Source organism: Cebidichthys violaceus, unplaced genomic scaffold (assembly GCF_023349555.1).
Source record: "Cebidichthys violaceus isolate CVI_PGR_0920_01 unplaced genomic scaffold, fCebVio1.0.p SCAF_14, whole genome shotgun sequence".
Classification (NCBI taxonomy): Eukaryota; Metazoa; Chordata; class Actinopteri; order Perciformes; family Stichaeidae; genus Cebidichthys; species Cebidichthys violaceus.
The window spans coordinates 7,286,803-7,300,417 of NW_027176307.1; the positions used below are offsets into that span (position 1 = coordinate 7,286,803).

The window sequence follows — 13,615 nt, forward strand, 5'->3', positions numbered from 1 at the left end:
AACGAAAGTGTTAGTTGTAAAAAGAGATGATTGGAGTCTTGTGTTTAATTGGTTTCTAAAACTATGAGATGTGATCAAGTATGAAGCTGCATAATGTGAGGCATGTCGTCGCTACCTTTGAGTCTCACTCTTGGTAACGGAGTGGTATGATGCCCTCTAAAGATCTAGAGAACGCACACTTTTCTCCCCCTCTTTCTTTGCTGTAGTTGCATAGCAACAGAGGAGCAGCTAGCTCCAGTTGTGTTGGTGGTGGGAGCGCACTGCACAGGGAGGCACTGGCTCCAGATTAAGCCTGTCTCGGCTTCAATTATGAATGGGCTTCCACTGCCACACGGCTCCAAAATGGCACCACTCAGATTGATAAGGCGTTGAGGAACTCTTTGGTACACTTAACTCTTTTACTTCCTTCCCTAAGGGGGACGCTGAGTCTGACTTTAATCAGAAGTATTGAACTTAAATGATTAGAGGAAGTAAATGAATAATTAACTGGCGGAAGAGGCATGGTTATGATAAGACCCTTGTTGATGGGAATATGTGAGGTTAATGATTGGGGTCAGTCTTGAGAGCAAATTAAAGAGTCTCCAGTCTCACAAAGCTAGCACTTTACCAGTAAATGGGGGTTAGTGTGTGTTGTATGTTGAAGTGGTGAAAATGAGGGGGGGTAGAGAGGGGGATGTGCTTTCTTGTCAGCCATTACTATATTTAACTCTGAATTCTGAGAGGAAAAATAGTTAAATTGCTGCTTTTTTAAGTTTGAAGTTATGCTGTGATTTAATGTGTCATGGATATTATTATTCTCTATGACGGACTTGTTCGGTTCAAGTCCGTCAGAAGGAGCAGCCAAACAAATCTTCTGCAACTTGTATTTTTTATTATTGCAACCAACTGGAAGACAATACATCACATAAACATCATTGCAGTTTTTCAGGAAATGGAAAACAAAATAAAACAACATTTATATATTTTTTGCCACGGTATTGGACAACGTTGATATTTACATGTAGTGATGAAATAGGTCTTAAAATCATTCTTTGGCAATATGATTGCACAATAAGGAGAGAATTGAACATTTACTGAAAAAAAAAAATCAACACCCCGGTGCACTCTGCATCACATCTCACAGATCAATAACAGTTTTGCATTTTGACATCTCTAACCTATGGCTTTCCAATATTCAGCTCAGACAGTCACCAAAGAAATAATGGCAGTATTGTAGATCATTTTGTCACAGAGAAAACAGAACAGAAAATAAAAATGCGCATAAAAACATCAAAAAACAAAAAAAATGGCAACTGTACTTTTTAGAGCGTTTCATTGTTATGTTTGGCAGGTTTGAAACAAACACTTGTTTTAGGGGCTTTTCAGGCAGTGAAGTATATTTCCTTTGCTTTGAAATGTCCAAGGTATATTTTATGTGTTGCCCTGTTTTTTCAGAACTCGTAGGTCAGGAGTTCATCCTTCCTGCATGTCGCCGAGTGAGTCAGAGGAAAAAAAGTGGTTGTTAAAGCAACACATTCCCCCCTCGACATGGCTCTTGCCAGCTGAACACGTTATTAGTCACCACAACAGTGGATTGTTGCTGACCCGGGAGCACTCGGACAGATATCAGACGAGAGACGGATGGCACACAACAAGAACACTGACAGTGTCTCCTTTTAGCCTTTTTTGTATATTTCGGCATGGATACCATCAAAAATGCGAAGCCAGTGATGCATGCTACAGGTGGCAAAAGACTGTACCAGTGGATGGGTCATGCATTCGTTTGCCTGCTTGGCTTGCTGACAATCACTCAACGTCCATTGAGCTTAAGAAAACCCTCGTGTGACCACTGCTACAACCAAACCCAGCTTATGTTTGCTCCTGCAAAGCTGCTTTTTATTTGCACTGCATCTCTGCAAGTGCGGGGAAATTAATACTTTTATGCATTCCTGTTTCAGCAAAAGCATGCCAAATCATGGCAGTGCAGTATTTATATCACTTCTGATGTAAAAATGTCAAAGCTCACTACTGCCCATGTGGATTTCAATTAAGTCATTGTTTTCTTGATCCTAAGTGAGATACACGTACTCTTTGAAGAGTGGCAAAATATATTAAAAACCCCTCTGATCTCCGGATTGGGCTCTTGAGATAAATATGTAAGCTTGACATCCACAAGGACAAGTCATTCCTTTAATCAAAGGGTTAACAATACTGTATGTAAAACAAAAAACAATATGCCATCTCCTACATTCCTCTTCCTTTTCTCTCTGATTTCTAAGTAGCCTATTTGGAGATATGAGGTTCTTTCAGGACACCTACAAAGCTTCCCATGCCTGTCTGATCCATACATTTACACTGAACAATGCCGATGGGAAATAAGGACACATGTACATTTACACACAGGAGAGAAAAAAAACAATACTGTTATAAATAAAGACAAGTAACGTTCTGTCAAAACATGTCAGAGACATGACAACAGAGGTACTGAGGGCAGGCAGGCAGGCAGGCACAATGTTAAAGGGTGTGTGCTGCTGGGCACACCAACTCACACACACTCTACACATGTGTTCTGAAATAACACTGGGGTTAACATTGAACACCTAAAAATCACTGTACAGGCAGAAGAAGACGGAAGCCCACCCCTAAGAGGTGATTCAGCTGGCCTACATAGCCTGAACCCGAAGCCCAGAGGTGCAGAGTGATCCCCCACGCTCCTCCCTGAAGACGTGTCTTTGAAAGCCCGCTCAGAAAAAAAAAAAAAAGAACCCAAAAGATTCAAAGAAAAAAATCCAATATAATCACGGGTATAACAATTGGCGGCAAAACTTTTTTTCTTTCCTCTAGGATCAAGGTTTATATGAAAATAAGTCATGCTTCATGCTAAATACATTGTTTATCTTACATGATCTTTGAATAAAAAAGATTTGCTTTTTATCTTATTTACAAGCACCCATGCAATATAACTGAGAAAGTCCTGCAGGTCAAATTGCTTCAATTAAGAAAGGAAAAAAATAAAATATTTTCTAACCTTTTTACAGAGTTGTCCACATGGGACAAATTGCTTATATCTTTATGAAGGTAGAGTGAGGGTAAACAGACACAAACGGAAATCTAAACCCACAGCTCATGTCTATAGTTCTTTGACATTGTTAAATGAAGAGGAAGGTGTGGTAGCTACTGGCAGCTACGATATCTATACCAGGTGTCTACGTCTATGGACAGAAGTACTGGGGAAGTTTAGGGGACGTTTACATTATGCAACAACAACAACAAAATGAAGGAGATATTGCCTCAGACCCGGCACACTATCCATCTCTATGGTGATAAAACATGATCATTTTTTTATTTTTAAATATCTATTCTTAAATACTATGAGTGCTCTTGAAATAAACCATGTCTTTACCCATGATGCTTCTATTATAAGTGGTGTTAAATAATCTTAAGTGCATGAATATATATCACATTGGGTTTTACAATTATTTTGACGCTTAAAGTCATTCTCCCTAGCTCTTCTTTACTACTATGCCTTCTCTTTTTTTTCTCAGCTGTCGTATCGGCTACATGAAGCAACCTGGTCGCTTATCTTTGGCACAGTCTCACATTTGTGCTCGTGGATGTAGGAGAGTGATGCTAGCGAGCGGCCAAGGGAGCTCTAAGTCTTGTTAAATAGGCTCCGCCGTCTTTGCTGGCATCGCTGCAAGATTGCTACAGATTCACATAGAAACAAACAGGTAAGACAAACAGCCATCTTCTGTGTTTATGTACTGTACGCTCCTCAATGTGATTCGGTTTTGTCGTGTTCAACTTGTCCAAATTAGTGACAAAACATGCATTTTTTTATGGCTTTCATCCCCTTTTAAACAACAAAAACAACAAAGACACATGAGAAATACCCATTGATGTTAGTGTTGCTGAACATGTAGGAAAACATAGATTTTTGATATTGCCACAAATAAGTAGGATTCACCTAATGCCCTGCAGATAGATAGAGGGAGATGAGAAGAGTCCGTTGAGACTAATGCTGTAGTAACGTTACCTGTTGACCTATTTGTGTATTGTATGTCTGTGTCTGTGTGTGTGTGCGTGCTTTCAGCTGTATAGCGTCTGTGTGTGTTTGCATGACTATGTACTGGTTCTATGAGTCTTAGTTTCTCAGGGCCTCTTTCTGCTCCTTCTGGCCCTTGGCGGTGCGGTTTGTGATGTTGTTGAGGCAGGCTCTGACCCCCGCCAGGTGGAGCAGCGACCCCGCCGCCTCCTTCATCTCCTCGTCGTCACTCTCCGGCGGCTTCTCAACCGCCGCCGCGCGCCGCTTCTTCAGCGGCAGCGTGTCGCTAATGCCCCTTGCTCGGTTTTTGGTCCAGGGCAAACTGCTTCCCGCCAGAGTCCCAGCTCCCGGCCCCGAACTACGTCTCTGTCCGCGCAGGGCCTGCTGGGAAATGTAGGCGGCGGCAGTGGTGATGTGAGAATCCAGCGGGATCTCCCGGGGTTCGGGTTTGACGTCTGACTGGATCTCCACAGCGATGATGTCGTCGTCGTCCAGGGGAGAGGAAGAAGAGCACAGCCTGCTGGGGGATTTGGCGGTGCTGTAAGTGTGGTCGTCCTGGAGGTCCTCGCTGCAGAGCGGAGGAGAGTACCGGGATGGGCTGTCCTGTCCTCGGCTTAGATAATCTCCCAGGGATGATCTGTATGAAGCAAGGACACAGAGTGAGGGAGAACATTGTTACTCGTGCTGTCACCCTGCCAGCCAGGTGGCCGGCCTGTATACGCCTCACTCCACCCAAGCTGCTCCAGTTTGCGCAGCGTTTGGCTGGAAAGCAAAAAGAATCCACGTGATAGTCTGTCACCCTCAAATAGCCCCCGAGGGCCTCATGTGCACGGTTCTCAGGTCTGATCAGAAGCTCGTACCTCCAGAGAAGAGTCAGCCTTTCCTTACAGAAATGAGCGGACTCATTCTCAGATTGCCACCTATGCATTTTTGGAATGAGACAGTGCATTTTGAGCAGCTCTCGCTCTCCCTAAGGTCGTGAAACTCGCTCAGCACATAAAGGACCTTGCAAGCTTTAAAGTCAGAGTGCCACAGAATGACGAATCTGCAGCGAAGCCATTTAACCACTGTCCACTAAACATCAGCCTCTACATTATATTGCAACACATATTTTGCTCTATTAGTTAGAAGACACTTTTCTCTGTAAGGTATCAAAGGACATGGGTGTATTCTGACAACCAATAAATCAAAGGGAGCTTCAGCAGCATGCCCTGTCCCCCGGACATTTCCTCCCTTCAGAATGAGAGGGTTAGCATATTAATATCTTATAAGAAAAACATGCACCTCATACAGTGATCAAATATTCACTGCATACCTTTAGTGAGACTTTGGGTATGTTTAATTCATAATGCGGTGCGGGCCATCATACTCTTATGCTCCTATGATGGATGTGCATGTCCATGCATGCTCCGAATGTTCTTTGAATCATGAGGCCTCTCCCTCTGATAAACCTGTTTGTGTGTGAGAGACCGTTATATAAACACACCTGGATAGAATGTGAACAGCAGGGAGCGTGTGAATGCCTCTCACTTTTGGACACAATGAAGATGTCATTATGTAAACTATCAGTGGAAGATTTTGGAGCGAGGTTTGCTTTGTGTGTGTGTGTTTGTGTGAGGCTACTGTGTGTATGTGCCTGTGGGTGTGTCTGTGTATGTCTGTGTGTACCCTGACTGACATTTATGACATGTTGGAGGGCAGCAGGAGCAAAGGTAACCCACCGTATGGCCGAGGTTCTGCTCCCCACAGGGCTTACAGGTAGGGGTCTTATCACAGGGAAGAGGGCCTGGCTCCTGACGCGAGCACCATTTTGGATCACACCACGAGGAACTAAAAGGGAGAGAGAGCAGCGGACGTAAGAACTTATGCACAACAGACCCATGCCACATTAGTTGCGTGCAACACACAAATGAGTTTCTAAGTAGGAAGGAAACAGAGGAAGCTTCTCCAGAACCCGATCGGACCTCGATAAGACCCGGGAGCAGCTCGATGAGCAGCCACTGGCCGTCTGAGGAGGCCAACAGGGCAATATTGATGAGAAAGGCAAGGTTAAATTGAGCGGGAAAGCGTCATAAATGAGTTAAGGCCGCTGCGAATCATTCAATTACCAACGACCGCTGGGCTCGGCTAAATCCAGCCTGTCTGATGCTGAGGGCTGAACAGCAGGCAGATGCAAGTTAAAGGGAGATACCACGTGTTTAGTAATGACGCATTTCTCACATTTAAGACTAATTAGAACTAATTAAATGTTGTTTTTAAAGCAATCCACATATGACAAGACATTTATTTTAATAACTGAAGTATTTAAGTATGATTCCAGATATTTTTTTTCAACCCTTAATCTGAAGATTATCTTTCTCACATAATTGTCAGTTTCCAAAAACCCAAGTCGGCATATTCAAATGAGTTGTTTTTTTAATCCGATCAAGGCTGCAAAACCAAATAGTCTGTTTAATAACATTTATAACAGAGGCAATTGGGGCATTTTTGCTTTTAAACTGTTAATCAATCATCAAAATAGTTTCGGGCAATTCATTTTCTATCAAATACTTGTTTTAGCACTTAAATACTTTTTCAGTGGGCTCCATCACGAAAGAGAAAAGGTTTGGAACTACCAAGGAACTACAGCCCGTCTGTAGTAACCAGTAACCAGGCAGACAGGGTGTTGGTTGGGGAGGAGAAGGTGGCACAATGTCCATGCTGACCAACTGAATATTGAAGGAAGCTGGAGAATCTACCAGAAGGACAACTCTCCAGCACTCCATCTAAGAGCCATTTTACTCCACTGAATAAACAAGCATATGGCAACCCACCTGGAGTTTACCAAATACAGTTTCCTCTGATCTAATGAGACAAAAAATGATTTCTCTGGTCTGAAGGCCAAACATTTCAACTGGCTTATCAGCTGCTGTCACTACACTGCAGCACCATGTTGGCTGCTTCATACAGACAGAGCCAATGATAGACAGGTCCTCCAAGACAACGCCACAGAATGGAGCAAAGATTCCCCTTCTATCAACACAACTCCCTGAAGCACACATCCAGGATAATGGACTGGCTTTGGAAAAAATCCCTGAACGTCTTTCAGTGGCCCACCCAAAGCCTGGACTTCAAGCCATTTGAAAATCTGTGGGGACCTGGAGATCACGGTTTACCGCCGCTCCTAATCCAATCTGACAGCTGGTAGACTCAAAGCTGTAGTCACTGTCCATGCATCTCCTGCGCACTGTACTGACATTTCACTTTTTGACTTTGAATACATCTGCATCTTAGAATTGTTCAAGATTTTGGCAACGCTTATTCGCTTTCTTGTTCAGGGTTAGACAAGAGGATCGATACCACTCTCATGTGAGTGCGCTAAAAATGAAGCTAGAGATAGCAGCCGGTTAGCTTAGCTTAGCATTAAGACTGGGAGAAGGAAGACAACGTGTCATTTTTACACTTCTGCTTTTGTACAGATTAAACAAACAACATGTAATGTATGAATTAGTGAGCTTCAGAGGTGATGGAATGCAGCATTTCATGATCCTTGGACTGAGCCAAGCTAGCAGTTTCCACCTGTCTAAGCTAAGCTAACAGGCCTCCTATTTGCTGTACAGATATGACATGACTGGTATCAATCTTCTCATCCAATTCTCAGCAAGTGAGTGAATACGTTTGTGTCCCAAAATTCTTTAAAATTTCAGAATATTTTTTTACTTTGCCATCGTAAATCAGGATGATGATGTTGGGTGTCGGCCAATACAGAGTACTGATCTGATACCAGTGTTTATCTAATAAGCATACGCCTCACTGTGTGGACACTGGGATCCTTCTTTATGTGTAACATCAGGCTGGACTTAAACATTACTTTTCTAACTTTGTAAAACTAAATTTAACATAAATACATAGGTTTGAATTTATTGAATTGATGCGTATTAATAAAATAATAAACCGCACATCAGCAGCTTAGTAAAACATCTTCAAAATGAACAGGAATTACACTTCAAGTGTAAACCTTTTTAATGCAGCAACAAATTGGTTAAAATGAAACAGTATATAATGTTTATAATATAGAAACATGAATAGATCAACCCCATTGTCACCGATAACCGAACCAGCTATTTATTGTTATTATATGATTATAATAGGTCAGTATCGACCTGATATCAGATATCAGTACAGGTGCACCACTGTTGACTACTAAAAGAAGAACTTTAAGAATAAAATAATTCAAATCAACCTTCTTTCAATGACAGGAATTCATGTAAGGCTCCAGTGTTTCTGAAGACACATAAACATTAGACACCACCAAATAATAACTAGTCTTTTATGCAGCTTCACATTTATCATCACGGTTAAAGTCTTCTTGCCTATGGTTTCCTACGACCTGAACATTTCCACAAATCCTGAACTGACTGAAGGGAACTCTTGTGTCTGCTTCCAACACTGCAACAACTCTACATCTGTATCTGTGCTGTCCGCTGTTGCAGATGAGAAGAAGAGTGTATGTGTAAATCTAAGCCAAACGCTGTCATTACTCAGGGCTGGCTGCTCACCACAGACATCCCAGTTCACTAACACAGCTGTCATTTCATCTCGGGAGTCAGTTTGCACACGATGACCTGCTGTTTGCTCTGTCTGCCGCAGAAGCATTTGTTAAGGTGCAAACTCTAAAAAAGGTTTCACCATTGCATCAACACACTGTAGCTTAAGCTTTGTTTTTTACAAAATCTCAGTTCATTTATAATGGATGTTATGAGGAGACATACAGGTTGTATGGCGAGGCCCCCCAGACAACCCTCCCACAACGTGTGTTTGTTTCATGTGGTAACACGCGGATGAATTATGATAGCTCTGTTTGTTGGTGGTGGGCTTCTGCAGCCTTTCCCTGGCCAGCTGTGTCCACAGTAATCTTATTGACTCCAGTTAGTGTGGCTCTGCCCCTGATATCTCCAGCTCTGCTCTCCATAACCTTATAAGTAGGTCCCTGCACAGAGTCTCTTTTGTAATCTTGATCACTCGCTGCATGGCTGTGTGTGTGTGTGTGTGTGTGTGTGTGTGTATGTGTGTGTGTGTGTGTGTGTGTGTGTGTGTGTGTGTCTGTGGGCAGTGCATTAGGTCTCCCTGGGTTGATGTGCGCCCGCCCCTCCTTCCCCACCTCGCTCTAGTCAGGCTTTGGGTTGCCATAGCAACGGCTCCCCTTCCACATGCCACAGAGTGGTAGATCATGCATCAGCAGAGAAAGTGATAGAGAGAGGCAGAGAGGGAGAGGAAGAGAGAGAGAGAGAAAAAAGGGGGAAAGGAAATACCAAGCTCTGTTTGACATGGCCTCTCATAGCTCAGCGACACACTCCTGACCACCACTGTTTACCCTTGATACACACACACGCACGCACGCACGCACGCGCGCACGCGCACACACACACACACACACACACACACACACACACACACACACACACACACACACACACACACACACACACACACACACACACCGCCCTCCTAGCACAAGCAGAGACAACTCTCCTCTCTTCTGAGCGTGCTCTGTATCTCCACCTCCACGCTTCGCTGTTTGAGTTTTTCAGTAAAACCCTTCTCTTTGTCTCTGTAATTCCGTCCTCTCGTGTTGATTCCTTTCTCCCTCTGTTGATGTGGCTGTCGCTTCCACGTATAGTGGTGACTCATTCCTCTGGCTCAGCGTGCACGCCGTCCCTGCAGGTAAGAACCTTGGGACATATGCTAAGGAGGTGAGGTGACAAACTAAGTGGGGAAAGAGCAGGCAGCTCTCCCACCGCCTGTTCCTGCTCACTGAGATTGAGCAATACATTTTTACAAGCTCAAAGCAATAATAAAAAACAGCGCTCTGCTTGGTAGCAAAAAAACATGTAAATACAGAAGAGAGGAGGTGTCTGTCTGCTTCTCTGCCTTTTTCCTGGAGAGAAAATAGTCTGTCTTCTTTCCCATGTCTGGTCAGCTGCTCTGCCTTTCTGTCCGTTCCTACGTCTCCCTGCCTGCCTGTTTTCCAGGGCAGCCTCCCTCCCCTCTCCGTCTCTCATGTGCCTCCTCTGCTCTCCTGTTAAATGAGTTCCACATGGCCCTGCAGGCAAAAGTCTCCACTCAGCCAATAGAGGAGCGAGCAGACCAACACACGCACACACAGACGCACGCACACACACACACACACACACACACACACACACACACACACACACACACACACACACACGCACGGTCCAAAGGTTCAAAGGTCACTCCTGGCCATTTGAAAGTGGCCCCTCACTTGGTCAAAGAGCCGCCCCCCTATGGAGCTAAATCCAGGCCAATAGTTTTGATCATTTGAAAATAAAATTTGAAACTGAAAGTTCAAGTTGTGGTCTTGAACATTGAAAAATACAGCAATGTATTAAAAAAATATATTTTTTGATTCAGTTTTGCTGATTTATTATTTATTTTAATGTTTCCCTTTCATATATATTAAGATATTTAAGGTCTTACATTTTTCACTTTCAGATTTTATATTTTCAGATACATTTTTTTCAGTTCAGACTTTTGTCCCTGATCTGGCGTGGGGGGTGAGGCATCAACTGAAGGGGGCATGTCATCATGAGTGACAGCATAACAAAGAAGGCTGAAGACTTTCCTCAACCACGTTGCCTTCAGGTAACATAGGCACCGCAAGAATTATGATTCAACACTTTCTATACACCATATTCACGTGAATATGGTGTATAGAAAGTTTATCTTTCTATAATTTCTATACCCCACCTGTTTATCTGCCTCCTTGGTTGCAGTGTGTTAAACTGAGTCCAGAGTCTGAGGGCAGGATGCATACTAATGCTGTCTGACTGTCTGACTGGGGGGCTGGTGGGCTAGCAGATTTACCGGATGGCTAACTGGCTCGTCTATCTGAGACTCCAGCTGAGCGTCTGAGAGGCTGCTGACTGACGTGCTGTGACAAAGTGTAAGCCACACTTAACTTAATACGCCTTTTAAACACATGGATGCTAACCAGCAGGACACCTTTTCCCATATAAGTATATAATACAATTAAGTCACTATATAATTGAAGTTTTTTATGAAGTGTGTGTTTGCATTATTTAGTCCTCAAACTGTGCAGAAGTACTCAGAACCGTAAGTAAAAGTAATATCATAACTGAAAAAAAGAATACGTTTCAGATGAAGGTCTTCAGTTAAGTAAGTTGTTGAGCACATTCACTCAAACACTGTACTTGAATGCAGATGTGAGGTACTTGTACCATTTCATGCTACTCTCAGTCTCTACTTCTACGTCACTACATTTAAAATAGAAATATTGAACATTTCACTCCAGCACATCGATTTTACAGCTAGTAACTTGCAGATTAAGATGATGATGGTATATGTGCCGAATAGCACAATATTTGTTGAAGTCATTACAGCTGACAGCGGCATTACACATATTTACAGCACAGTATATTTTTTCTCATTTTTTCATGCTGTGTTTTTTTCTCATTTACTTGGGAGGCCAAAGTAATCCAAAATCCATGAACAATCAGACGTCTTTGAGTTACAAACGGTTGAGAACCCCTGATCTAGAAGACACAATAGATTCTTTTATATGTACGAACAAACATGTCATCAGAAAAAAAAGAGTTCCTCTGAGCCGCACCTCAAACCAGCTCCAATATTAAAAAGCTTTAGCATCAGTAATAATATCATGATGATAAAGTAATATATAATAATACACTTTGAAAGGGGCCAGTCTGCATTTTGCACAAGTTAGATATTTTGAGTTAATTTTGTTGAAAAGACAACACATGTTGAAAGCAGGACTTTTACTTGTAATATAGTATATCTATACTGAAGATACTTTTATATGAATAACATTTCCACCACTGCTGAAGAAAAATACAGAAGTTTTATCAGAAAAATGAGTAAAAGTACTCATTATGCAGCAGACTGATCCCTGTTATGATATATCATAATACTGGATTATTACTGATGCATTAACAGGTAAGCAGTATTTTAATATTGTAGCTGCTGAAGCTAAATATTGGGTAGTTTTACTTTGTGCACAACAATACACCATATTTTATATGTTTCTTATAGGTTTATTACAAGTACAGTCGAATAAATGTGGTGGAGTAAAAAGTTTAATATTTAATAATAATAATACATTTTATTTATATAGCGCTTTTCAAAATTCTCAAAAACACTTTACAAACATAAGTATGACGTAGCATGAAATAAAATACTAGTAAAGTACCTCAAAATTGCACCTGTGTACTTTCCACCACTGCCACAAATCAGCTTTTGCTATAACATATCTGATTAAAAAAAAAGTAATCTAAAAAGAAAAAAGAGTTGAACCACATACACATGTGGTTGTGATGTGCTGATATGCTGCAATGAAACATGTAACAGCTGGTCAGTTTTTGTGTTAACCTGGAAACACCTTCCCTTTGAAGCTCATAGGTTAACAAAGGTTTCTAAATGAATGCAACTAACAGGGCTGCTTCTTAAATGATAGCAGGTGACCAAAGTCCTTAAATAAAGTAGGAACACTTAGACCACTGTATAATTTAGAGCTCCTGAATGATGACCCGCGGGTGCTGGTTGGATTAAGGACACAGCTGCCAGGCCTCGTCCTGGTGTTCATCCTGAGCCGGTGCTGGGCCATGGGGGGGGGGGGGGGGGCAGGTTTCAGCTCACCTCAGCTCTGAGAGGAGCAGCTGTGAAAGCTCTGGGAATGGGAGATGGAAGTAATAACAGAGGGCACTAACAGCCCCAAACTCTCTCTCTCTCTCTCTCTCTCTCTCTCTCTCTCTCTCTCTCTGGCAGTCCCGATCCCCTTCTTCCTTGTCTTTGCCTCTGGCTGTCTGTCACAACTTTACTTCTCCCCGCTGCTTCCGAATGTCATGCTCAACCATTCTGAACCCTCTCCTTCCAAACACACATCACACATTTAAAAAGTTTCCTTCTCCCGTCTCTCCCCGTCACATGTGCAATCCAAGTCTCCCTTCCTGACCGCCTCCCTCTCCGTCTATCCGTCCAGCTGTCCAGCTGCTCAGACGCATCACTCTCATATTGTGTGCGTCTAGAGGGAGTCCAGGTTTTCAGACACTCTCTCCAACCTCAGCTCCTTGACCATTACTACTCCATTATCAGCAGCGATGGAGGGCGCGCCGCAGACGCCTAATGTATCCATTTCCCCCTCCATTTAGGACTCGGCAGCCCAGCGAGCTCCCGGAGTGCTCCCTGATTGGGATTGAATGTCCATTTAAACTGCTGTCCAGCCACCAGGGAGGAGGTCGGGGGTAAGAGGAAGAGGAGGAGAGGGATAATGGGAAACACAGAGAAAAGGAGGTGAACAGGAGGAAAAGAGTGAGACGGTATGTTGTGTTGAGTGAGAAGAGGAGGCCAGGGGATTGCTCCCCAGCCTCTGATTTGAAGCTGAGATTTTCTCTCCCCTTCCTTTCTTTCCCTCCCTCACTGTGTCTCTATCGCTTCTTTTTTTTTTAACTTTCAAATACGCCTCCGTAGAAAAAGCTTTCCTCTTCTGGCGCCGAGCCAAGTGTCAGAACTCAGCACTCAGTATTCTCAAGGTGCGCTTCTAAAAAGAGGGAT

General features: G+C 42.9%; 1 protein-coding gene across 1 annotated transcript in view; it reads right to left on the reverse strand.

Annotated features, from left to right (window-relative positions):
• Window positions 1-849: 849 nt before the first annotated feature.
• Window positions 850-13,615, reverse strand: part of ches1 (checkpoint suppressor 1) — a 59,733-nt gene continuing 46,967 nt past the window's right edge. Inside the window, exons 5-6 of the mRNA XM_068708652.1 lie at window positions 5,746-5,854; window positions 850-4,661 (exon numbers count right to left, since the gene is read on the reverse strand). Of these exons, the coding sequence (XP_068564753.1) occupies window positions 4,124-4,661; window positions 5,746-5,854 (647 nt within the window). The 3' untranslated portion in view covers window positions 850-4,123. The remainder of the gene's footprint in view (window positions 4,662-5,745; window positions 5,855-13,615) is intronic.